A 27,841-nucleotide genomic window follows, 5' to 3' on the forward strand; every position below is an offset into this window, starting at 1 on the left:
TTTTAACGTTTATTTCTTAGAGCAGGGGTGTTAAAACTCAAGTGAGTTAAAAGGGCAAATTCTAATGGGATTTATCCATAAGTCTTCATCCCAAAAAAGTCAGTTCCATCTTAATTTGATTCGTCAGACAACCCTTTGCAGTGACCAGTCATTGCAAGTGTTTTGGTCCCTGAAGTGTATACTTGGATAGAAAGGAGACTGTGAAATGGGATCTGCTCTCCAATGCCGCTTTTGAGACCTGCCCTGCTCACCTCTTCGGTGTGGGGGGGATGCTGACGTGTTGCAACTTTATCTTTAAGCTCAAGGTGATTAACCTGGCAAAGCAGATCCATTCCAGCTGTTGGCCACTTGTCGGCAAACAGGCCCGCCTGCCATTTTGTGGCTTCTTTGGCTTCTAAAATGATTGAATGCTGTGGCGTTTCCTAGTAGTGCCACCGGCTGTGTTGGGGACCCCAGAGGGACCAGTGAGGGCCTCGAGCTTTTACGTTTGACACCCCTGCTTTATTTAGAGCCTGCTTCTTTTAAAAAGTCTTCTCCGATAACCGAAAGCGACCCTGAAATAATTTTAAAGTGTAACTTTGCAATCTCTTGTATGTATTTTTTTTTCTTTCCCCCCCCTTCCGCCTTGACTGCAAATTCTCTCAGGTCTCCGCTGGCTCACCCACCAAGCCATGGATGCCGCTCGACTCACAACAGCCCCATTCACACCGCTACTGGCTCACGGCTAACTCAGAACTTCTCTGTGTCAGTTCCCACACTCGTCTACACTGGTACGAGACTGCTCAGACCCGGAAGCTGGGGAGAGGCAGGCCACGGGCGCAGTGGCCGCAAAGGGCAGGCAGGCAGGCAGTGTAGGCAGGTACCACTCAGCTTTTCTCACCGGGAGTCCACCTCCTAGGGATAACTTGCCTCAGGGGTTCGTTCGATAAAAGAGAGACCGGAAGGACGACGTGCATCTTTAGAGTCTCTCTCTCTCTGTTGGTTTTTCCTTTTCAGTAATAAAACGAGAAACCTAAGATGCTCATTTGTCCTGTTTGTGTGTGTATGTGTATATTGGGGGATGGGGAGATGCACACCTTGATCAGAAGAAGCATGAAACTGGACAACAGGTAAGGCAGCGTTGCGCACAATAGAAAGGTTTGTTAATATAATGGTACCAGTATGGTTTTCCTCCCGCCCTCCCTTTGTTTTTAGCTGTGGCACAGTGCAGATGCTAATGGATAAGGAAACTTCCCCCCCCTCGGAAATATATATATGTGTGTGTGTATGTGTGTGTGGATATAAACACACAAATATATAATCTGCGATCATTGCTCTTGTTTTCTTTTTTTATAATCTGGTTCAAAAGAATCTTATATTCTGACAGGTTTATGCCCCTTGCCTCTCAGCAATGGATATATTTTTTACAGGTTTTCCTTTCTTTGCCAGTTTTTCTTGGTTTTGATGCTTCATGCCTTAGCTGGGTTTTTGTGTGTGTGTTTTTGGTTGTTGTTGCTTTGTTTGCTAACAGGTAATTTCCATCTGTACAGTGTTGAGTTGATGAACCGGTTTATTTTATTTTGTTTTCACTTTGGCCTCATATCCAGCTTCACACTTCCGGACTGTTGTTGGCCCTTCTCCCCCCCCCCCCGCCCCCCCGAGTCCTTCCCCACGTCCTGTTGTTGGGATCGTGCTGCTGTCAGCCCGGTCCTTTGCCAGGGGCTCACTGAATATGTTTCCACCTTCTTCTGGCAGGATTCCTTTCAATGAAGATCCCAATCCCAATCCTCATTCATCAGGACCCTCCACCCCTCTGAAAAACCAAATCTATTCCTTTTCACCTTCCAAGTCCTACAGCCGGCAGTCCTCTTCTTCTGACACAGATTTGAGTTTGACACCCAAAACGGGTAAGGTGCTTCCACCCACTTTATTTTGATTTTGTTTCTTTGTTTGTTTCCTTTTAATTTGTGTTTCTACTTTTGCTTTTCACTCCCTTCACCCTATTTCCCCCCCCCCTTTGGCATGTAAATTAAAACCATGACTGGAAATGGGGGATTTCTCATGGTATGAGTAGGGCTTGAAAGCATCTTATCTGCATAACTCTGATTTACACATTGTGCTATAGAGTATACAGGCAGTTTCTGCAAACTGACAACCTAACACACCAGAATATACAGTCCCATGGAATTGTCTTTTAATTTCCTCCACGTCATATTGCAAATTATGGGGATAATGTCGCCATAATATGTTGGGAAAGTAGTTTTGCATGCCTTTTCTAATGGCTAACCTCCTAATCTCTAACAATGTTTCTTTGTACCTGCATTTCTTGGTAACTTATTACCTGTTCGCAAAGCGGAGAATTTTAGAAAGATGGCTAGCTGGAATTGCCTGCTGTGGCTATTGCCAAGCTTTGCATAGCCTTTGCATAAGATAGCCTTGCTCTAGTGTGGTGTTCATTTCTTATCAACATGTTCAATTTTTTAATTGTCTCAATTGTTTAATTTGCGTTAATTCCACTGAATATGTTTTCCTTTTTTTTTTTTGCTGAAACACGCCTTAAGATGTGACTAACCCAGTGATTAAAAAAAACCCCAGATAGATATGGAATAGGTGCGTGCCATATTGGGAAAGCAAAATGCCATCATTTCTTTTCATGCTTCTCTTCTGTTTTTATTCTTCCTGCTGATTCAGTTGTTCTCAAACTGGGGTGAGCTCTTCATGGTGGGGGGCCACTTGAGTGAGGGTTGTGTGCATGACGATTTGAGCGAGGGACTGGATCCCGGGGCAGGTGATACCTTTCCTCTCTTCCAGTTAAATCTCAGATGGGCTGAATACCCCCTAACAGAGGAGCCTCAGTTATTCCTGTTAGATTTATGGAGACGTCTTTATCCTAGTATGGTTTGTGAAGAAGAGGGTTCAGTAAAAAGCTGCTGTTGCAAGCTGATTTCATGTGTGTGTGTTTCCCCCCCAGAAAAAAGTTAGTAATAAGGGTTAGTAATAACCCTTTCTAATCCCGTTATTGGGTTAGTATCCAGTCCATAGATCCTTCCATATAGCAGCAGGCAGCATGCGCACAATTTGGGGCAGGAATCCGCCTGTAATTTCCTCGGGAAAAGATGATTGGGGGGTGGGGTTCATAAAACTTTATACTTTGTAAAGTTTGAGAAGCACTGTGCAGATTGCATGGCTGTGCCCATGGGTCTTCATGTAGCGCGCATTCACTGCTTTCTTCCTTTTCTACAAGAGACTAAAATGCTGCATGATGCCTAAGAACTTTAGCTGTGGCCAAATAGTAATGTGTTTAATCTCTCTCTCCCCCCCCCCCCCGTCTTTTGTTTACTGTTCTTAGTAAGTTAATAAATTAGGGAAAGTATCTTAATCATCTGTCTTTTATTTCCCAGAGGCTATGATTGCTTAAAAGGGTATTTCTTTATCTTGCATTATTTTTTTTGGACAGATAAAGGGATCTCAACTCTTTTATCTGTTCATATAAGGCAATATTTAATATCTTGTTTCTATACAAATAAATTGTATCCTTGACTTATGGATGTAGGGAAATGGAAAATGGGTTATAAAAAAGCATTCTCTCTTTCCAAGAGTGTGTGAAGGACATACGGAAAGTTGGTGGTAATTATGCATTATCACTTTATATGTACAAGGGAACAAGATCTGAACTCCATGGTCTTTTATGCATGGCTGTTTCACTAGCCATCACCCCTTCAGCGACTTCGGATCTTTGTTTGGATTATGCATGCCATTTCCAACCATCAGAGGTCTCCTCGCTCTCCCCTTGCAATTCCCCGCATTTTGCCTGTGTTTTGCGGGACTTTCGAAGTTGAAACCAGGGACAAAAAGGGGGGAAACGCTGGGTGGAGAGTGAGGTGACCTGACCGTCGGAAACAGCTTGCATAATTCAAAGACGGCGAGTGAAACAGCCACGCATGAAAGACCCCTGACTAATATCCTGCACATTCTCTGCCTGCTTTACGTTCCACTGGAATTGGTGAGATTTAAGAATTAGACTTGTGCACAAATTAGGGGCCCTGGGCAGGTTCCAAACAACCATGAAAACGAGCCCCGTGAACTTGGGGGATCTCACCCCCTTTCAAACATTTGGCCCTCACGCTGCACAAAAAACCCTGCTTTTGAAGCCAGAGGAGGTTCAGAAGTTGTTTTTGCTGTGGCTCGAATTAAAAAGCAAAAACAAAGCAGAAACCAAGATTCTACCGAGCAAGCACAAGCTTAATCCCTAATCAGCTCTGTGGATCCCAGCGCCCGCCCGCATAAAATAGAACACAGGGATGAGGAGGCAGATGCGTTGTCCTTCTAAATTTATCTCTAGTGACCGTGGCAACTGAAGCAATTTTGAGATTTGCTTCCAACGAATTGTAGTTTGGTGATTAGAAGTCTAGCATTAAAGGCTCGGTACAGGAACTTACAGAAGTGCTTTGCTGATGCTCGGCATCTTAAGCGGTATTTGTGCTTTTTGGACTGACCAAGTAACCTAACTAATAAAAAGCGCTGCTAGCTGGTTTTCTAAGCTGATGCTTTGGCGGTCACCCAAATATATATGTGGAGGAAATTGAGAAGATGGGAATCCATCCTTTTTTCTTTTTCTTTTAATTTGGGGCGTTAAAAACCTTCAGTCTCCTCTTAAAATTTGTCCCACTGGGGGAGAATAATGGAGGAACGAATGCTGAGATTTTTTTTTTTTTTAATTAAAACTTCACTCTCAAAATGTGTATCTGCTCTGAGTAAAGCCCAATAATCTTTTTGGGAACTGACATTTTTAGATTCCTGGGGAATTTACCTGCAAGCATATTCAAATTTTGAACAACAGTTGGGATTTAAAATAACTTAAAGCCCCATGAATGCTTCATTCCTTTTTTTTTTAAAAAAAAGAGCCGTGTTAAATTATAGTTTAATAATACCCTCACTTCCATTGCAGTACTGTATCATCATCTCATTTACTTTATGCTCATTCATATATTGCTAGGCTGTCTGTTGAGTTTCCCCCCCTCTCCCAGGAGAAGGTTTTGCTTGATTCATCTCACTTTTCTCCTTTTGAGTTCTTTTTTTTTAGTCGCCGTCTGAAGTCTTCATCTTTTCTCTGCTGTTTCCCTCTGCAGCGTTTTCCCTGCCTAGGATTTTCCTGTTTCCCAGCTCCCCTACACTTTCTCTTAGACAGCCCTACCTCCTTCACCTGGGCTCTAGCCTTAGCTCTCTTCACTCTAGCTGTGCCAGCCCAGTTCTGAGGAAAAGTCTTTCTTTCACTGAAGAGCTGCTTTTGACTGCCTCGGGTAGGATGACTCTCAAATAGCTTTTTATATCTCTCTATATTAGTAGTCTCTGCAATGTCACTCAGCATAGCCGAAAAGCTTTCCATGGTTTCCCTACCCCCTTTTTTTTTTGTGCTCCCAAAACTGCTGGCTACATGACGATTGTGAAGCTCTGCTGGTAAACTAGAGTTGCCAACCTCCAGGTGGGTAACACATTCAGAGCAGCAAAGCCAAATTTCAGTATAACAAACTGTGTAAATAATATAACAGAATTGCCTGCTATCTGAAACTACAGCTGATCTCCGATTGACAGAGATCAGTCCCCGTGGAGGAAAATGGCCGCTTTGGAAGGTGGACTCTGACATTATACTAGGTTTGCCAGGTCCCCCCTCGCCACCGGTGGGGAATGGGAGTAGGGTTGCCAGATTCAGGTTGGGAAACTCCTGGAGATTTGGGGGTGGAGCATGGAGAGGACAGGGACCTCAGTGGGATACAATGCCATAGAGTCCATTCCCCAGAGCATCCATTTTCTCCAGGGGAACTGATTTATGTAGTCTGGAGACGAGCTGTAGTTCCGGGGGATCCCCAGGTCCCACCTGGAGGCTGCCATCCCTACATTATACCCTGCCATCCCCAGGTTGCAACCCTAAATCTCCAAGAATTACCTAACCCAAATTTAGCAACCTCATGCTAAACAGGTCTTTCAATTTACCTTAATTTTTTTTAAGAAAAAAGTTTGGTTAATATTTAAAAGAAATTCTCTCTCTCTCTCTCTCTCTCTCTCTCTCTCTCTCTCTCTCTCTCTCTCTCTCTCTCTCTCTCTCTCTCTCTCTCTCTCTCTCTCTCTCTCTCTCTCTCTCTCTCTCTCTCTCTCTCTCTCTCTCTCTCTCTCTCTCTCTCTCCCCCCCCCCCCCCCCAATTCTGATTTTTCCCTTCCTCAGAATTTTTCACCACGTTAGTAATTGGGCTTTTATTTTTAAGCATTAGTTCTTCTCCTTTCGCTTGTAAATGTTCCTCAAACCTTTCATCCTTCACTTGTGTTATTCTGTTGAACTCATGTCGCCATCAGCCATATTAATTAGCTGTGTTGTATCTGCAGTTTTAAATACCACTCTGATTTGTTCCCAAACTGAGCATTTGCTTTGCTTGTTTTTCCCCCCACACACAGAACACTAGATTTCCTTGCTAAATGCACACCTGGTAACTGTTCGCTTTGCACAGATTAGTGCTTTGGTTGGCCTCTTGTTTTAAATTATTATTTTTGACGAATATGTTTCATCTCCACTAACAGCATCCATTTCATTTATTTCCCCCTTTTTAGTATTGTATAGCCCCTTGGAAGTTAGGTTTAATTTCAAGTCCAATTTGATTGTTTTAATAACGCAGAATGGGGATTATACAGATGCTAATATTTTGTTTCCTTATCCAAAAGCAGCTAAAAATATTTCCTTAAGTAAGATTTTAGTTATTATTTGGCAGTTGTAATACATCTGGGAATGATTAGTGTGTTATAGATTTGGACCATTGGTGTTAGCAGTCTTGTTAAGCCTGTGGGCACTTCTTGAAATGTGGAGAAAGGGTAGTGCCCCCCCCCCCCAATGGCTTTTTTTTTTTGGGCGGGGGAGGTTTCTAGCCATCTGTTTTGCTATAGTTACAGAAAATATGACACCTCTGTGTTCGGCATTGTAGTTAAACCTGAAATCAACACAGATAGGCAAGGATACCTAATGTTTCTATATTATAACAGGTCAAATTAATAACACATCAGAGAATATCAACAGAAGTTGTTATACAAACACAAAGAATAACCATATGAGCTGCCAGCTCAGTATTGCTTAGGAGTTTACCGCCCCAACAGTTCATGTATAATATTCCTTTTTCCTTGTGTTATTTTCAGGAGAGTCCTCAGGAGATTCCGGAAGACAGTTTTTCTTGAGATTACTCCGTTTCGTGGTTCTTCTTCAGTTCCATTTCAAGTCTCTCCTTCATATAAGCATATGCAATACTTAATGTAAACTCCATTCCATGATAATAAAACTGTTACACAATTATACAATAAATCTTACTTCTGTAGTTGTCTTTACAGACATAGTTTGGTAATGTGATTACAGAACTATGTTTGTAAAGACAACTATAGAGGTAAGATTTATTGTATAATTGTGTAATAGTTTTATTGTCATGGAGTGGACTTAATGTATTGCATATGCATATATGAAGGAGAGCACTCCTGAAAATAACACAAGGAAAAAGGAATATTATACATGAACTGTTGGGACTGTAAACTCCTAAGCAGTACTGAGCTGGCAGCTCATATGGTTATTCTTTGTGTTTGTATAACAACTTCTGCTGATATTCTCTGATCTGTTTTGCTATGGCAGAGGCAGGTACTTCCAAAAGGATGCTCCCTGCATATGTGAAACTGTGGTGCCTGCAGGGACGTTGTGAAGCACCCACTGCACGAAGGAGACCGAGGAATGCCAGGACTGCCTCTTTGCTTTGAGGAAGAGATGTTGTTTGGTTTCGGTTTCCAAAGGCAGAGGGAGATTGTGTTGCCTCATGCCCACAGGAAGAGGATTCTGAGCCCTGAGACTTAAGAAAGTTTGTGTCTGTGACCAGTCCAAGAGCTCAGAGCTCTCTCATGCCTGCTCAGGATTACCTCAATGCTTTCCTAGTCTGTCAGCTGATAGGGAGCATCCAGAATCTCCCTGGTCGTCGTCCCCCCGGTTGCATCAAGACCCTTTTAATCTTATCCCTAAGACCAGGGGTCCCCAATGTGGTGCCCACCAAGTGCTTTTAGAAAGTGGGTAGGGCTTTTCCCCAGCAGGACTTCTGACTGGGTATACAGATGAAAAGGCATGTTAAACAGAGCTTCTGCCTTGAAATGTTGAACAGTTACTATGAAGAGTTGTATATAACCTTGATCCCTGACATTTTGTGATGGGCTCCGCCTCCTGGGGCAGCCTTTTGTGATTGTGCCCACTGCCCTGTGTCAGAATTCCAAAGGTGCCCACAGGCTCTAAATGGTTCGGTACCTCTGCCCTAAGATTTAAGGAAATAATCAGGTGCCCAGAGACACATTAGCAGGAATCATATTGAGAATCATTAGCTAGTATAGATTGAGCCACTTACAAATCCACGATTCCATGTATGTTGTGAACTTGCAAGTGGTAAATTTTCAGCCAGCATTTAGGTGTCTGAACAAGATTAGCACTTTCTAGAAATCTTACTTTTTGATTTATGAATGGGACATGTTAGACAGAACTACCTTAATGTTTCATAGTAGGTAAGTTATTACAATCATGGGTCTTCTTATACTACTTAGGTTTGTTTGTTTTTAAATAGAGAATTGCCTGGACTGCTTATTTAGTGTCTTCATTAATAGTTCTGCCCTTGATGTTCTTTCTCAAGCGCTCTTGTGCTGATGTGCAAGTCCCATTTATTTTAGAGAGACTTGCCCAAAAGCATTCTAGCGACAGCATCCTGTGAGAGAGAAGATATACATTTCATCTCTGATTTGTTGGAACTGAGATGATTTATGAGTAACACTTGCTATTCCATGTGTTTTTACCTGCTATTCCAGGTAAAAGGAAGATAGGCAGCACTGCAACCATCTCCATGATTAGTAATCTGAGAGAACTGGATTGTTTTAGATTAATGACTAAAAACATTAACCCATTGTGTCTGTAATGTTTTGTTACTGAAGACCTTGGAAAATTCTACTTTTAAATACAAAATATGGGTGTTCACAAGTGTTGAAGCAGTTTGCTGGGTTCACACAATATAATACAAATGTTTAGGGGGGCACCACTAATATATGACATTATCTGCAAGTTTTGGATCACTCCACTACTGTGGATCAGATATTTTGAATGTTCTAAAACAAATAACTTCTGTGCTATGTGTGGGGGGAGGTAGTTGTGGATTTCCTGCATTGTGCAGGAAAATTTCTCCAGCTGAACATTAGGAGAAACTTCTTAACTGTGGGAGAAGTTTAACAGTTATCTAAGTGGGTGATGGCTCCTCCTTGTTGGAGGTCCTCAAGCAGCTATCTATCAGAGATGCTCCTCCATTGAGCATGGGGCTAGACTAAATGGCTTATAAGGCCCTTTGATCTCTATGATCTGAGGAACACAAGTTCTCCCTCATTTTGCTGCCTGTTTGTCATGGCTGTTGCCCTGGTGGTCCCTTCCAACTCTGTGATTCTATGACAATGGAGGGAAAAGAACAATGGGTTGGATCCATTGTTCTGTCAGTGGAAGGGAATGACAGTCGTTGATCTTTCCTATGTTGTCCCCCTAGCAGTCCCTTCCAACCCTGGGAAGGTTGATTTCTGGACTCACAGAGCCTGTGTAGACTAAAATCCATGCAGGTCAGAGGTGCTGCAGGTGGAAGGGACCGAAATCACTCTCCTGCCTCCTGTGGAAGAGGCAGGAGGTATGATTTTACCCCCTTCCTCCTCCTCACTGCAGCCGTCTAACCCATGTGAGTTCCATGACCCCATGAATCAGCCTCCCTATTGCCAAAAGGTACCTTTCTGAGGGAGGGGAATGCAGGAAAGATTTATGATCCTTGCATGCAAGAATTGCTGATTCCCACCTAGAACACCTAGGTTAAAGTATCATATTTTTCTCATAGTAAATGCATGACTTTTGTATTAAAGGTAAATTTCTTCAGCTTCTGAATGTAACGCTTTGTAATTATGAATAAGTTTGTTCATAGCCCCAACATTTGCCATTCCCCTCCCCCCAAAAAAGAATCAGAATGATGCATCACTTAACTCTTTTATTTGGCTGTTACTTATATGTGAATGTTCTTTAGGAATGGGCAGTGGGAGTGCTGGAAAAGAAGGGGGCCCGTTAAAAGCTCTGTTAAGACAACAGACTCAGTCGGCTCTGGAGCAAAGGGTAAGAAAAGCATGAAAAACCTACTTTTGTACTTAAGTGTCTAAAGCCAATCGTAGTAGAAATGTCTCTGTATCAACTGTTTAATGTTCCCTTTCCGCAAGTGACTGTTCTTGACTGGCCTTGATCCTGTCCTACGGCAGACTCTTTTTCCACATGGGAGAATTAATGGCAGATCCAGTTTGAGGACATATCTAGATTGTACAGACCTCCGATGTGTCTGTCTCTGCGTTATTGTTCCCTCAGAATTTGATAACCACTGTTTAATAGCTATTTTTGCTCAAGCACATTCTAGTAAACGCAGTGTTTAACTAAGCAGAATTGCAAAAGCAGATACGTCAACAAATCGGGGAGTCTACTGGATCTAAACCCAATTAAAAAAACTTGATAAATCACGGGTTTCTTCATTAATGATCAATGTTAACTTGGATTTAGAGGACTGTGCCGGATGTTACATACTTGGAACTATATATACACGCTCCATTATAAATGCGGACTAATTCAAAATATGAATCGCGACATTCAGTTTGTTATAAGTGGATGATTCTCTTTTCATTTCTTGTGTTACCGTTGCTAAGGGAGGATCGCCTCATAGGTTCTGTAGAAGGCGGGTATGTTCTAAATTGTTGTGTGACATTATCTTTAAGCCTTCTTTTTGTGTTAGTTTTATTTTGAAATCTGTTTTCTAGCTTGGAATTTTTTTTTATTTTAGAAATTTGGGGTTGTTTTTGGTAACATTTTTTTCTTTGGATCCCTTATAAAAATTTCTTCGTATGCAAAATTAAGAATATTTTTTCTGAGACCATGTAGCAAACCCAAATCCTGCTCAACCAACAATCTGCATGTTGCATTTAACTTAACTTTTCATTTCATTCCAAACACAGTACATAGCTTTATTTTCTAATGTTTAATTTGAAAATGAACTAACACGCACACACAAAGCTTTACATCACACCCTTGTCCTAATAATTTAAACATTTTGTGGGGATTGTTTTCTTGTCGTCGTTTAAAATGGATATCCTGTGAAGCTTTTTGAATACTTGTTTTAAAAAGTTTTAAGGGAAAATCTTTTATATTTGTTTCATTGATAAAGCTGCTTAAGGCATAAACACTCTTTAGGAAATGAGGTAAATCTTTTAAAAGATGAGCTTATACGGTATATTTTCAGACACAAAAACAAGCATATCAAACTTTTTTGCTGGTATGTGTGTCTGATTGCTGTGTTTTGCGTATGGTATAAGCTACATCTGTTTCCTCACACACACACCCCCCCCCCGGTCAAGTCAAACCCATTCTTAGCTTATCCTTATTGTGGCAGACTAAGCACAACGGCTCCTTTGGTTTCCTCCATTGGTTTCCGTGGGTTATGCAGAAGCGTTTGACTGCAACCCTAGGTGGTACCAGTTCTGCAGATTATGATGTGAGGAAGTAATGTGGCTAGGGCCAAGAGGCAAAAACAATGTCTGAGGGCATTGGAGGCCCCTGCAGGCTTATTTGTACCATTAAGAACATAAGAAAAGCCATGCTGGATCAAACCAAGGCTCATCCAGTCCAGCAGTCTGTTCACACAGTGGCCAACCAGGTGCCTCTAGGATGCCCACAAACAAGACCACAGCAACAGCATTGTCCTGCCTGTGTTCCACAGCACCTAATATAATGGGCATGCTCCTCTGATCCTGGAAAGAATAGGTATGCATCATGACTACTATTCATTTTGACTAGCAGCCATGGATAGCCCTGTCCTCCACGTCGAAGAAGATGACTGGACATTGGAAAAAACAATTCTTTCTGACCGAAAGTCCATCTTGTCCCAAACTCTGGCTCCTTAAACAATGTCATAGAAGCTGTCTTGAAACTCCCAGATGGGGTCATGAAATAATCTAAGTTTATTAGCACACGCCTACTAATTGGCATATGACTATGTGGTTGCACAGCCCCCTTTCTTTGTCCAAAATTTTGATTTACTGGCGATCGTGGCAGGAAACGGAGTTGGTGGAAATAGGCTGAATCGAGACAATTAGGGGATAGTTGATTGGTAATCTGTTGAGGATTCCTGCCGCCCAAATGCAGCGGCGTTTTGCATATGGGATGGTGCTTCCTTTTTGATTAAGATTCACAGAAGCTACTAGTCATGAAATCTCCTTGGTCAGAAGCGGTTTAAATCGGAGTACCAGATCCAAGGAATTTTAGATCCCACAATGTCACAAGCTGGGTGTATATGTAGTTTATTTAGCACTGAAGGAATGCTGGAAGACAGCCGATGCCAGATTACAGTTTGTGGGTAAGAGGGTTTGAAAAAGCATCCTCTGTTGCGCTGATCTGAGATGTCCCTTGAAAAGTCATGGTAATGTAGTCTTTAAAAAGTCCTGAGGATTGGAGAAAAGTGGAAATGAAATGGGTGTTATGTTTTTGGTTTCAATCTTTGCCCTTTTCCTATCACATTTTAAAATAGTGGGGGAATGGATTTTTTTTAGTGATCTTGATTAAACTGACCTTTCTGTAAAATAATCGTTCTGAAACGTTAACCTGTGCAGTTTTGTGTCTTCTTTTGAGGCTTTTTGATAAATGTTTCAAAGGTTTGGTTGTTGAACAGTCCCCCCAAACCCAGTATAATTTTTCACATTTGTGGAATAATTTTGAGGCTACTGAACCTATAGATCAGTGGTTCCCAAATCTTTCGGGCCACCGCCCCCTTGGTCCCACAAACTCAACCCCAGCGCCCCCTACCCTACCCTATAAAAAGCATTATTCAAAATAGGGGTTTGCATGACTCACTAAAGAAGATAATAACAATGCCATTTCAAAACAGTAACAATTAATTGCACATTATTCAAAATCAAATTAAAACTTTTTAGTTGAAATGTATTCAACAAAACTGATGAACATGATCCAGTGGTACCAGCTCTTCAAAGTCTGGAAAAAAATTCTGATAGTTTCCACCAAATTTGCTAGCATGGTGCAATAGCTTGATCTATTATAAATTAGTGAACACCACAGTTGAAGGGGCCCACCTCTAGTGCCTCCTGCTGCCCCCTTGCCTCTTAGTGCCCCCCTAGGTAATCCCCCCCCAGGGGGGTGGTACTGCCCACTTTGGGAGCCACTGCTATAGATTATCGGCTTTGTGGTATTCGGTTAGGGGCATCTTTCACTTGTCTCATGTATTGCAGGAATCATCCCAGGAGGTGATTGTTCATCTCCTTCTTTCAGCACAATATAGGAAGATTATGAAATAAGCCACTGCTGCATGACTTCCATTCTTTCTTTCTTTTTTTGCATCTGTGCTGCAGAAATGGCAGATGGAAGCCAAACCCCTTTCCCCCCCATTAATGTGCTTTATATTTCTGTATACATATTTGCCTTATTATAAATATATAAATCAGCCTATTGGAACAGGGGCAAGCAAAAAAGGTACAGGAGAATTCTGTTACCTGGATCCCCTCTATTTCTAGATTTGGTTATTATCCCCCTTTAAGCCTCATCGTAGCCTTGTTACAACCTGAGCGAAATGTTTTAAAAACAGAAAGGTAGTCCCCTGTCAAGCTACCTCTTGGGTCAGTAATGACCCGATGCGTCACAGCATGACGCTTTACCTGGCAGACCAGGTTTACAGGGTGGTTTGCCATTGCTTTCCCCTTTCGTCTACTTTACCCACAGCAAGCCGGGTAATCATTTTACCGACCTCGGAAGGATGGAAGGCTAAGTCGACCTCTGAAACCGACTTCCGTCGGGATTGAACTCAGGATGTTAGCAGAGCTTGGGCTGCAATATTGCAGTTTGCCCTCTGCACCGCAGGGCTCCTGGAAATGTTTTAAAGGGGTATTTAAAATGGTAGTTCTCCTTATACTGGGCTGTGGGACATTTGTGGAATACCTTCTCCCTGACCTTGGAACCAAGATGGATTCCATCATTTTCAAAGCAAATCCTACTAACTGGCGACAATTACAAGTGTTCCTCTTGCTTTCTTCATCTGTCTAACACCAGTCCCTGGGCTCTGAAAGGATGCCATTGCTGCAGCCGTGTTTCATATTCAGGTCCATTGGACAGCTGAATTGTGTTTTCTGTGACCTTATCGTTCTCTGCCTCCCTCCCATCCTGAGAGCCAGAGTGGTGTAGTGGTTAAGAGAGGTGGTTTGGAGTGGTAGACTCTGATCTGGAGAACTGGATTTGTCTCCCCACTCCTACACATGAAGCCAGCTGGGTGACCTTGGGCCAGTCACTCTCTCTCCACCCCACCTATCTCACAGGGTGTCTGTTGTGGGGTGGGGAAGGGAAGGTGATTGTAACTGGTTTGATTCTTCCTTAAGTGGTAGACAAAGTAGGCATATAAAAACCAGCTCTTCTCCTCCTCCTCCTCTTGCATCAGTCCCGTTCCTGCTTCTTTTGCCTTTTGTGTTCGAGGAGCCGACGTACACAAAGCACATCAAAAGTGTCAATGAGAGGAAAGACCCTTGATTTATTTTAGCGGCCAGCGTGGTGTAGTGGTTGAGAGCAGTGGACTCTAATCTGGAGAACCGGATTTGATTCCTTGCTCCTTCACATAAGAGGCAGACTCTAACCCCAACTCCTCCACACGAAGCCTGCTGGGTGACCTTGGGCCAGTCATAGTTCTCTCAGAACTCTTTCAGTCCCACCTATCTCACAGGGTGTCTGTTGTTAAGAGAGGAAGGGAAGGCAATTGTAAACTGCTTTGCCTTTTTGTAGAGAAAAGCAGGGTATTAAAAACTACTCTTCTCCCCCCCGTAATCAACTAGTATGTGATTATTAGTGGACCTATTGAAATAATTCTTACTGGCCCTACTTGAATAGTTTTTACATTGTCCAAACCTGGTTTATCCCAGTGTTTGGGTTGAGTGAGCTCTGTGTTCAGTAAAGTTAATATTACCCATCTCTGCTCGGAGTGATGGAAGCTAAAATAAATAATTTTTTTTGTGTTATTATGTTTTGTGAACCATCTTGAAGACCATATATGGTGGAAAGCAGTCTTTTTAGAAAATATTATTTTTCTTTTGCTTTCTTGTGGAAATCCTGGTTCACGGGACGACTTTGAGCCAGTCTCCCTGAGCCTAATTTAGGATCAAATGGAGGAGAAGAGCAGCACCATCCTGTATCCTGAGCTCCTGGAATACAAACATAGTAAATAAACCTGTAGAATCATCAGCCCCATGTAGGCACTACCATGGCGGGTGCCTACAAAATATGTACCTGGATAAGAGGCAAAGGATGCAGTAATTGCAAGAGATTGCCTTGACAAGGAAGGCCCAACTTAATTGGCAGGTCATTTTCGTCAACATTTGTGGGCGTTCTTAATGAAACGCACCACTCTTGCAGACTGGTTTCGAGAATTGCTAAGCCTGTTTTAATAACACTTTGTCATTGTGATAACTATGCGCATGAAGCTCTGCCCTCTCCCATGTGTGCGCGTGCACACACAGACGTGAAGCTGCCTCATATGGAATCAGACCACTGCTCCACCGCAGTCAGTGTTGTCTACTCGGACAGGCAGCAGCTCTCCGTGGTCTTCGGTGGAGATCTTTCACATCACCTCCTGTCAGATACTTTGCCTGGAGATGCTGGGGATTGAACCTGGGACCTTCTTCGTGCCAAGCAGAGGCTCTACCGCTGAGCCATGGCCCCTTCCCATATCTATAAGGTTTGGTGTCATTGGAAGTTCTGGCACCAGCGTGAAGGATCATGATGCTATTGTGCTATGACCTGATTGTTATGTAAGAGAGTAAATATTTTACATGTTTTTCTCCTGCTGGGGGGGGGGAGCCTTTTAGCAACTACTTACCTCACCTGTCAATCCCATCTGTTAGTGAGCTGATGTCTCTAGTCTCTTGACTCTTGGGGATTCTGTTTCTGCAGAATAATTGCAAGTCACAGCACAGCTGTGCCACAAGAACTATATTGTAAGGGCCATGTCCTCTGAAAGCGTACATGGAAGGAAGTTCTGCTAGTTTCACCGGGACTTGGTTTTAAGTAAAACTGCATTGGAGTACAGCTCAAATATCAAAATAATAATGAACCCTACATAAGAACATAAGAAAAGCCATCCTGGATCAGACCAAGGCCCATCAAGTCCAGCAGTCCATTCACACAATGGCCAACCAGGTGCCTCTAGGAAGCCCACAAACAAGACGACTGCCGCAGCATTATCCTGCCTGTTTTTTACAGCACCTAATAATACAGGCATGCTCCTTTGATCCTGGAGAGAATAGGCATGCATCATGACTAGTATCCATTTTTACTAGTAGCTATGGATAGCCTTCTCCTCCATGAACATTTCCACTCCCCTCTTAAAGCCTTCCAAGTTGGCAGCCTTGAGCTCTGTGTAGGCGAGGAGGGGTAGAAACATAATAAGTAAGTAAGGCTTACTTTCAAGTAAACCTGTTCTGATCTCCTGAGTCTCCAGGTTTCTTTAAAATGTGGTCTCCCCCCCATGCACTTTATTAGTAAATTCCGTTGAGTTCAGTGGAATATTCCCCCAGTGATTTCGAGATTCGGTATGTCAGAATTAATGGTTACTATGTCCCTACCTAGGAGCAGCATTATGAGGGGGAAAGTAGCTTTTCGACTGCTTTTGAGGCATCTGCTCACCCCACAGCGTGGGTCCGTGGATGGCGTACGTCTTGCTTGCTTTGTAAGCCTCGAGGGAGCCTTTTGCCCGACTCCTTCTGCTTTGCTTGTGTTTGAAAAGATTACTGCATGCTTATTAGCGATAAGCGGATCAGGCCCACAAAGTCATCTGTGATTTCTTCTTTTTTTCTCTCTCATTGGAACAGGAATTTCCTTTTTTTACTCTGACGACCTTTCCTCCAGGCTTCCTCCTCCACATAGGTGGCGTTGTCAGTGCCCGCTCCGTGAAGCTCTTAGACCGCATCCACAATCCTGGTACGTTGCAATAATAAATCTTAGGCTCTCTTAGGTAATCTTGAGTTTTTATGTCTATTATGTATTAGAGGTAAGAGGTTGTGAAGCATTTAGCAGTTAAATTGATGAGAAGCCTAATAATGGTTTCACTGAGCCTTTAAATTGTGTAATTCCACCATGGTTCCACTGGAGCCAGTTACAAAAAGGGAGACTTATGAAATTTCAAGTCTTACTAATACTTAATCAAGAACTTTCAAATCGGTGAAGTTTTATTCTCCAGGTTCCCTTGTTGGCTATTGGCAGATTCTTCCATAACTTAAAGCTGACCCCAAAAGCATGTCTAATTCTCTCTTATTTTGGATTTGTAAGATTATCCTAAGATGTTTTCTGGACAGCAGCACAGGAACGCTTGGAAGCGGAATGTCCCCTTTGGGGGCAGTTGGCTGCAGGAAGGCTGAAATGACATTATCCAGGAGCAGGGCTCTCAACCCCAGAGCTAAGATGTAGTTGTTTTGGTGGTGTTCTTTTAGGTTGCACTCTTTCTTTCTTCCTGCCCTTACCAATTTCTCATTCATCCTTATTTCTCTCCCATTTTCTTTCTAGGTTTTAGCTATGGCAGGAAACAGAGTAGTTAAGTCTATAGGTTATGACAATTCTGCAGCTCTAGGAGAGGAGTGTCGCTTGCCTTACTGGAGAGTTCATTCAGTTTTAGCTCCAGTTTCCTCTCATGGGAGGGAATGATGGAGCACTTTTCCCATTTAGCTGTGGCCAGCAAGGATAGTGAGGGGAGAGCTCTCCTGTGCTTTCCGAAAGCTCTAGACACTCTTGACATAAGTAGTGGGTGAACAAATAAATTACCTGCTTCCAGGATCAGAGAAGCATGCCTGTTACATTAGGTGCTTTGGAACACAGGCTGGACAATGCTGCTGCAGTTGTCTTGTTTGTGAGCTTCCTAGAGGCACCTGGTTGGGCACTGTGTGAACAGACTGCTGGATGATGGGCCTTGGTCTGATCCAGCATGGCCTTCTTATGTTGTTGTTCATTCTCTTCTCCTGAAAGATCCCACATTTGTTACAGTAGACGTTCTTAGAGATGGGTATAACCCTAATTGTCAGCTTGCTTAGTCTTCTTGTTCCTGATGGAATCTTCCACTCAGACCTTGGATCCTACTCAGAGGAGCCTGGAAAAGGGATGGGAGGAAGTGAAGGGTTAGCACAAGTATAGGTTACCCCCACGGTGAAAAGCAGAAAGAGCTCAAGACTTCGAAGAATGCTGCTGGATCAGACTAGGGGCCTATCTAGTTTAGCATCCTCTCTCACACAGTGGCCAACCACCTCCCTTGGAGGTCCAGCAACAAAGCACAGAGGCCGAGGCCTTCTCCTGATGTTGCCTTCTGGCACTGGTGTTCAGAGGTTTACTGCCTCTGAATCACCATGTCTAGCAGCCACTCATAGACCTGTCCTCCATGAATCCATCTAACCTGCAGGAGTTGACAGACACAAGATATCCACTGCTTTACCAAGGAAGTTCAGTTGGGAAAAATACTTACCTTGAAACTCTTACATTAGAAAGATCATCCCTGCCACTCTTTTCAACTAGCACAAAGATATCTGAAAACTGCCTCAACAGGAGCAGTCTCACTGCAAAACTGCCTCCTTTTGGGGGGGGGGGAATGTTGGAAGATTTGGGTCTGTCTGTCATTTCCACAGGCCTCCCCCTAGCTTGCTTTGATGACTGAGAGGCTGAAGCAGCTTATGATCCTAAAAACCATTAAAATGTATAATCATGCTAGTAAAAATGGATACTAGTCATGATGCATACCTATTCTCTCCCGGATCAGATGAGCATGCCTGTTATATTAGGTGGAACGCAGGCAGGACAATGCTGTTGCAGTCGTCTTGTTTGTGGTCTTCCTAGAGGCACCTGGTTGGACATTGTGTGAACGGACTGCTGGACTTGATGGACCTTGGTCTGATCCAGCATGGCCTTTCTTGTAAATATTTTTAAAAATGTTAAAAATGATTATCAAAATAAAATAAACCCAACCACTTCATTTATGCCTGGTTCATAATTTCAGACAGCTTATTCTTGCTCTATTTTCTTAAGCTTTTTTTCATGGAAGTCCGTATGTTTCTAGGCTGTTCCAAACTAGGCAGGGAGAGCCCCTTCCCATGGATAATTTCTTAACTTCCTGTCTCGCACTTCCTGAGGAAGGGGGCTTCCTGCTTCCAGCATGTCCTCCGGCTTCTGTTCAGAATGGATATTTACTTCTGCCTCTTCTAGCAAGGATGTGCCCCCATCCAAGTACAGTACCAGGGTTTTGTATGTGGATGCCGATCCCCTACATTCAGGAGTTCAGGGTGCATTTATGCTTCTGGCCCTGATCCACTGACTGTGACCTGCATAGCTAATATGATGCCCATGCAGACCACTTAATGTAGGCCTCTCCCCCTCTGACACATGGTCACTATTCTCAGCATCTCCCCCTCCCTTGTTTAGGGTTGCCAGGTCCCTCTTCGCCACCAATGGGAGGTTTTCGGGGCGGAGCCTGAGGAGGGCGGGGTTTGGGGAGGGAGGAACTTCAATGCCTTATAGTCCAATTGCCAAAGCAGCCATTTTCTCCAGGTGAACTGATCTCTGTCGGCTGGAGATCAGTTGTAATAGCAAGGGATTTCCGGCTAGTACCTGGAGGTTGGCAACCCTACCCCCGTTTGAGGTTTAAAAAGCTTGACACTAACCAAAAAAGTGATAATACCATGCTGTATAGCAATCAAAACGACATTCCTCTTTCCTGAATCCTGCATTACACGAAAATAAATTGACTGTGTAGCACGAAAGATCGATGATGGACCCCGCTGGAACGTTTTCAGAGTTAGTTTCCTGCAGTATACAAGTTCCTTTTCCTGCGGAATGTTTGATAAGGAAACGAGGGGGAAGGCGATGACAGATTAGCGGGGTTTATGCAGATAATCAGTTAATGCCCATTATTCAAAGAGGTTGTCCACGTGCCTGCTCTTTTTCAAATATAAAGCAGAGCAGAAAGCCTTGAGTCTCTCTTACTATCTCCTACGTATCCCTCAAAAGAAATACATTGTGATGGCATTTCCGGTAATATTAAAACTCAGGTGAATAAATAGGGAAACATAGAAAAAGACCATCTGACGCATGGTATTGGTAATTGCTTTAATTACTATTTTTAATTTGATGACTAGAACTAGATTAATACAGCATGCTCCTTGCTTTCTTCCTTCTTTCTATTTCACCCTCTTATTAACTTTGCTGTCTGTGTCTTTCCAGTGCCTGTGGAATGGTGTATTCAGTTGTGTTCTTGTTTAGTAGTGTGTTTGTTTTGTTTTTCTTTCACTGTTCTGCTGCTGTAACTGATCTACTAATTTGCTGTTTTGAACTCAGCCTTTGTCGGAATTATGGGTAACACAAGATCATACAAACTGCTAGACTGGAATAGTTTCAATTCAGGTATTTTATTAGTCATTCAGTACTACATAACGCTGACAGAAATTATGGCAGCTCAGTGAACGCTTCTTAAAAATGCTGTAGCTCATTGAGGAGTTTAATATTTCAAATTTAATTATTGATTCATAATTATGAAAAATTAAAGATGCTTTATTTTCATAACAGCAAATAATATTCTTAAATCTACTTAAGCCCCTTTAGAGTGTCTCCCCCTCCCCAATTCCCAGTGCACTCAGATCATCAATAAAAGGTCAGCTCCAGTTCCATCTTTTAAATTGTCATCTAGAGACAGCAGGGTCTTCTCTGTGGTGGCCTCTGCATTATAGAATGCCCTCCCCCATGAGACCCATTTAGGTACATCCATTTTAATTTTTTGTAGCAGGCAAAGACGTTTTTGTTTCACTAGGCAGCTGGGGACCAAGGGAGTTTTGAGTGGCATGTATTTCTGGTCATTTTTAGCTTTTTGTGGGACTATTTAATGTGTAGGAGCCCCGTGGCGCAGAGTGTTAAGCTGCAGTACTGCAGTCAAAAGCTCTGCTCACGACCTGAGTTCGATCCCGACCGAAGTTGTTTTCAGGTAGCCGGCTCAAGGTTGACTCAGCCTTCCATCCTTCCAAGGTCGGTCAAATGAGTACCCAGCTGCTGGGGGTAAAGGGAAGATGACAGGGGAAGGCACTGGCAAACCACCCCGCAAACAAAGTCTGCCTAGGAAACGTCGGGATGTGACGTCTCTCCATGGGTCAGGAATGACCCAGTGTTTGCACAGGGGACCTTTACCTTACCTTTTTATTTAATGTGTATTTGTTATTTGAATGTGGTTTTGAATGATTTTTATATTAACTCCCATCAGGGCTGTTCATACTGAAGTATAAATTAAGCAAATAAGTACAATTTTAATGGTGTATTGCTTTTTTAAAGGCACTATTTTATATTGCAAACCTCTATAGGCAAGCTGTTTTGCTATAATACTTTGAGGGAAATTGTCATAAAAAAAATTTTTTTAAGCAAATTCAGAAAAGTATTTCCTAAAATGTTTGTAAAGACCAGGAAAACTGAAGTGGGCAAAGGCCTTCATTGAGGGAAGCAATAGCTGATTTTTACTTCAAACCAGATGACATCTCCGGGGCCAGGTCACTTAAAATTTGTGTCAAAATAAAGGAAAGCAAACTACTATTAACTAGAGATGTAAAACTCCTGGAAATTTTGAAGCCACAAGAAAATCTGTTTTTTCCTCTCCATTCCCACCCCCCAGAAAAAAACGGAAATTTTGGGGGAAATTGAAATATTCAATATTTATTGTCCTATCAAATCTAAACTAATTTTACTGTTGCATTTACCCTTACGCACACAACACTCTGCTTCCATGAGACCAATTCACTTGAATTTATGTAAAATTGGTATCTGAAGAAGTGAGCTGTGACTCAAGAAAGCTTATATACCCTGCCAGGAATTTTTTGTCAGTCTTTAAGGTGATCCTGGACTCTTGCTTTTTTCTACTGAAGAATTAAAAGCAGCGAAAAAGGTCAATTTGTGTTTACATGTCTTTCTGCTGTCTGCAGCTGATGTAGAACCACAATGATAAAAACAGGACTGTTTCCATGGTGTTTTTGTGTGCTTCTAGAATGACCCATTCAAGGTAACACAAGTACTGGTACAGTCAGCAAGGGGTTTAATCTTTCATTTGGCATACATTTTAAGTGAAAAAGACCAAAGGTTATGTGTATTTTCTAAGTTGATGTCATTTGGGTTAAAACTCAGCAACAGAATCCCGAAATGAACCTGAAGAAAAAAACAACTTCAATGTTCAGTGTGATTTCTCCCCCCCCCCCATTTATTTATAAAATCACTGGCCTCACAAGGCTGCTTAGGAGATGCTGAGTCTGAATTTAATGAGGGAATCTATTTTTTTCCCAATCCCACTCCTGCACATCTGTCAAATATGGAACCAGTACTGTCTTTGGTATTTTATTTCCTCTCCCCCTTCATTGTCAGAGAGATGAAAAAGAAATGGTAGAGTTCTAAATATTTTGAAGTTAAAACCGATTTACAGTTAGTAAACTTGGCACCATAAACACATTTATTATCTAGGGCCAGGACCCTGTGACTTGATGGCACTTAACATATATACACACAAAGTTAGTTACAGTTCACAGTCAGGATCTGAAGCCAGGATTGCAAAGCTGGTTTACTAACCACAGTTACTTTTCACCAAGCTTTAGTTGTAGAAAACAGCAAGGGTCCAGTAGCACCTTAAAGACTAACCAAGTTTCTTGCAGGGTGTGAGCTTTCATGAATCGCAGCTCACTTTTTCAGATACATCTGAAGTGAGCTGTGACTCACGAAAGCTCACACCCTCCCAGAAATTTTGTTAGTCTTTAAGGTGCTACTGGGCCTTTGCTCTTTTCTACTGCTACAGACAGACTAACACGGCTACCCATTGTGATCTATCTCCATGCTTTAGTGTTAAGAACAATGTATCCTAGCTTGCTTCCCAGCAACACTGTGTAGCTCTCTCTTGCTCTTGAGAGAGGCCAACCAAGGGATACCTCAGTGTGCCATAAACTGCCATTGTGGATGAGTCTGAACTTACAGTGCATTCCTAAGGAGAGTTACTCCAGTCTAAGCCCATTCATTTCAGTGGGCTTAGACTGGAGTAACTCTCCTTAGGAATGCACTGTTAGTTTCCTAAAGCTCCTTAGTGCTTTCAGCTAGGATAACATTTCTGTCTCCGTCCACAGGCAAATACTGAATGTTCTAATACAATTTCTACACAAAAGTCTATTGTGTTTCATTCTTCTACTTAAAAGAAATTGGATTTAGCTTTATTGCGTGAAGATGGAATATGACATCCAAACCAGCGTTTCTTTGTATCAACTATTGCATACTTCCCAGTCAAGGTGCTCCGTTTCTACCTGGCAGTTGAGCCGTTCCAGGTTGACTTTCAGCATCGTAGGTTCCTGAAGAGCCTGTCATTTTAGTCCTTTTCGTAGTTTCAGTCAAATGAATATCACTAGAGATTAGAAGGAATCCCATATACAGTATTGTCCGGCATATAAGACGACTTTTTAACCCAGGAAAATCTTCTCAAAAGTCGGGGGTCGTCTTATACGCCGGGTGTCGTCTTATAGGGCGGGTGCTGAAACTTCCGAGCCGGACTGGAGAATCTGCCTGGGGAGCCGCCTCCGCTCTGTCCATGTCCGCCGGAGGAGGGAGGGGAGGCGAGCCCGGCGAGGGCGCTCGCTGCCCGGCTGGGAGTCGGAGCCAGGCGCGCCGGGGCGCACGGAGGGAAGCGCTCAGCCGCACTCCGGCGGCGCTGCAAGGCAGGCGGACGGCTGGCCAGGGCTGGGGCGGCCGCTCTCCCTGCGTCCTTCTCCGCCCCCTGGCTCCTGCCCACCCGCTCCGGCGTCGCAACTGCAGCTGCGCTGCGCTCCAGCCCAGACTGAGGGTGGTTCGGGGCTGAGCGAATGCGGGCGGGCTGCGCGCTCCTCCTCCTCCTCGGCCCCCCTGCCTCCCTCCCTCCCCGCCTCCCTCCCCGCCTGCGCGTTGGTGCGTCTGGCTCCGCTCTTGCAGCGTGGCCAAGAATGTGACCAACTCCCCGGCTCGGCTCCTGGCCCTTGTGGAAAAGGCGAGTGAAGGGGGGCGGCAGGGGAGCGCGCGAGGGGCGGGCCTCGGCTGCGGAGGAGTATATCCCAAACTCTATATTTTAACTGGAAAAGTTGGGGGTCGTCTTATACGCCCAGTCGTCATATACGCCGGACAATACGGTATTGGCTTCAACTCCTTTCTAACGTTTAGCTTTTTCATATAAGTTCTATAAATGGCATTAAATTCTCAACAAGCCTCTCAGGGGATCACTGGGGAAAAACTGGAGTGGGTTAGTTGAGTATTTGAAAGCAAACTTAGGAAGCTTGCTTAAAAGTGTAATTTAGATGCTAGATAGCCCAAGGTCTAATTGACCTTGGCAGTGTTACAGAAATAGCTTGGTGTAAACATTAACGGTCCTTGTACAATTTCTCTTCTCCCCCCCCCCCCCACTAAGCTGTTAGACACTTCAGAGTTTTCAGCATGGCAATATATGTTCTGTCTCTGCATTCCTCTGTAACAAACATGCTGTTTAAGGAACAGCTATGTCAAATGCGTGTAGGAGTTTTATATGTGAAGCCTTTACTTTAGGCCAGGGGTGGGGAACGTCAGGCCCAGGGGCCGTATAAGGCCTGCGGAATCATTTAGTCCTGGCAGATCTCTAGTTCAGAAGGATGTTGCCCTGCCTGAATCTCTTGGGCCCAGCTGGGGACAGGAGAGCTCAAAAGCGAGTTGCTCTATGTGGCAGACACTCAGAGTTGTCTCCGGTCCTGCCTCTTGGCTAAATGTTTGACCAAATATAGCAGGCTAATTTTTAAGTTGATAATTTTGTATGGACCACGAATGAAGTTATAAATATCCAAATGGCCCTTGGCAGAAAAAAGGTTCCCCACCCCTGCTTTAGGCAGATACTGTAGTTACAACCTGTTACAAAATTTTCGCATCATGAAACTACAATTAACTTCCCCTTAAATTAAGAAACCACGGTTCTCGTTTTCAGCAGTTAATATTTTCCCCTTTGTATGTGTGTGTGTGTGTGTGTGTGTGTGTGTGTGTGTCATGTATTCTTGCAGAAAGTCCGGTGAACTTAACTGGATAATTTAATGGAATGCCATCCTCTAGCTGCAACACCACAGTATTCGCTGTAATTGTGGCAGTATGGAAAATGCTAAACCGTGGCCTGTTTGATACTGTGGAAGACCTTCCTAGTTGTTTCTGTGGCTGCTGATAAAGCCCTTATGTCAGAAGGCACCATCGGAAAGGTTATGATCTGCAGGTTATGAGAGCCAGTGTGGTGTAGTGGCTAAGAGTGGTGGTTTGAAGCGGTGGACTCTGATCTGGAGAACCGGGTTTGATTCCCCACTCCTACACATAAAGCCAGCTGGGTGACCTTGGGCTAGTCACACTCTCTCAGCCCCACCTACCTCACAGGGTGTCTGTTGTGGGAAGGGAAGGGAAGGGAAGGGAAGGGGATTGTAAGCTGGTTTGAGTCTCCCTTAAATGGTAGAGAAAGTCGGCATATAAAAACCAACTCTTCTTCAGTTGGACTGGGATTCAGTACTGTAATAGTTACACAAACGAGATAATGTGGAAACATGAGTGAAAGCAGGAGCTAGTTTTGATTGCTGAATTCTGCCTTGCTATAAATTCTATTAAAGGTTTTCTTGGATTTTTTTAAAAAGTGGCCTAATGCCCAACTCCCCACCCTCAGGATCCAGTACGTAGGGGCTGCAGATTAGGACACTGAGGCTGGGGACAATCAGATTAGGTGTCATATTTGATTCTGCTCTTTATTTATTGTACACACCAAAGAACCGCCTGGACAAGCAGAAAGCCATGCCACTTGCGCACATCAACAGGAAGGAAGGTTACTTACTTTCCTTCCAGTGTACAGTTGCTCATACGTCATCCAACACTAATTCCAGGGGTCTCCAGGCTTCCCAGGAGGAAATGGAGGCTGCATCTGGCACGAGGGCTAGAGAGGCTCCAATGCATGTGTTGACATTGTGTTTGGTCCTTGGGATCCCCATTTTTATCCTGATCTGGCTATCGAGGCCAGGATGTGAAGTCACTGTGAGCCACGGAGTCCACCGTCCTCTGAGCCTCAGTTTCCCAAATGTAAAATGAGAATGATTAAAATTTGTATCTCAAGCTTGTTAGGCCCTTGAAAAGGGTATGTGTGTAACTGGCTTCTTCTCAGCTGTCTTGATAGAGGATTGGATCCAGCCTGTTCGTTCATTCACTCTCATCTAATCCCCCCCCCCTCTTTACTATAGGCCCCAGCCCACAGCTGCCAGGGTGGTAAAAAAGGGACTTCCTCCTACTCCCATTTCTCATCAGTTTCTCTTGCTTATAACAGTTTCAAGGCTGTTACATCTGTTACTCCTATTTTAAAATGTTTAACTTTTAAAAATATTTTCATATCTTGTTGGTCTGTGTAGTTGGGGGTTGGATGACAAGTGGTTATTTACACATAGGATAATATATAGGAATTAGTTTAGAATGAAGGGGCCTAAAACTGCTAACTTGTAAGTTTCAAGTGACTGTTTGCTTATTACAGAAATAATAGATTGATTTCTGGGAAGAGGCAGCCTGGGTGGATTGTGAAGATAGATGGCAGTCTTCAAGGAGCAGCTGGATAAACACTTGTCAGAGATGCTCTAGGCTGACCCTGAATTGAGCAGGGGGTTGGACTAGATGGCCTGTATGGCCCCTTCCAACTTTATGATTCTATGTTCTATGATAAGAACAATCTGGTATTTTGTCAGGGAACCTGCGGATCTGGAGGCCTTGAAGGGCCTGGAGACCAACCTGGCCCTATGAGGAAAGGCTGAGGGATCTGGGAATGTTTAGTCTGGAGAAGAGGAGGTTGAGGGGGGACCTGATTGCTCTCTTTAAGCATTTGAAGGGCTGTCACTTAGAGGAGGGCAGGGAGCTGTTCCTGTTGGCAGCAGAGGATAGGGCTCGCAATAATGTGTTTAAATTGTGGGCGGAAAGGTACCTGCTGGATATTAGGAAAATGTTTTTTACAGTAAGAGTTGTTCGACAGTGGAATCAGCTACCTAGGGAAGTGATGGTCTCCCCCTCTGGCAATCTTCAAGCAGAGGCTGGACAGACCCTTGTCAGGGATGCTCTATGCTGATCCTGCATTGAGAAGGGGGTTGGACTAGGTGGCCTGTGTGGCCCCTTCCAACTCTGATTCTTGAATGCTGTAGCCACATTATATAACATGTAAAAGAGATCCAGCAAGCAGCACTTTAAATTAGTGGATGAGATTCAGAACCACTGTTGGCAAAAATTCGTATTGAAAACCAGCTAAGGGCTTAGTCGCTTGGAATGAGTTGTTTTTTGAAATGTGTGTAATATGCTGGTAAAGATTATTTTTTTAAAAAATGTATACATAACAAAACTGCCTAACTTTTTTTTACATGCAGCAATTTTGGAAGTTGTTAGTATCCATTCTTAATATTATTCTAATGCATAGATTTTTAAGAATCTATCATAACATAGGCATGGGGAATATCCTGTTAGAAGAGCTTCAAGCGTACTTCATTTTAAAGCCTGACTCTGTGACATAAGGGCTCACTCTAACATCAGCATTTGCAAATGCTAAATTAGCTAAATATCCCTGTTCATCTCTGCATTGTTGGCAGTGCTAGAAGTAGATTGTTTTAAGATTGCTTACAGTAGCTTGCTTATTCCAGCCAATACTGGTGGTGGCAAGCCAGTAATATCTGATACAATGTTGTAGAACGT

At 43.3% G+C, this 27,841-nt stretch overlaps 1 protein-coding gene across 1 annotated transcript in view; it reads left to right on the forward strand.

Annotated features, from left to right (window-relative positions):
• C2CD5 (C2 calcium dependent domain containing 5) overlaps positions 1-27,841 on the forward strand; it is a 113,156-nt gene that overhangs the window by 32,962 nt on the left and 52,353 nt on the right. Inside the window, exons 7-9 of the mRNA XM_056846609.1 lie at positions 1,735-1,886; positions 10,077-10,162; positions 16,942-17,050. Coding sequence (XP_056702587.1) covers positions 1,735-1,886; positions 10,077-10,162; positions 16,942-17,050 — 347 coding nt within the window. The remainder of the gene's footprint in view (positions 1-1,734; positions 1,887-10,076; positions 10,163-16,941; positions 17,051-27,841) is intronic.

This window comes from Euleptes europaea, chromosome 3 (assembly GCF_029931775.1).
Source record: "Euleptes europaea isolate rEulEur1 chromosome 3, rEulEur1.hap1, whole genome shotgun sequence".
NCBI classification, from domain to species: domain Eukaryota; kingdom Metazoa; phylum Chordata; class Lepidosauria; order Squamata; family Sphaerodactylidae; genus Euleptes; species Euleptes europaea.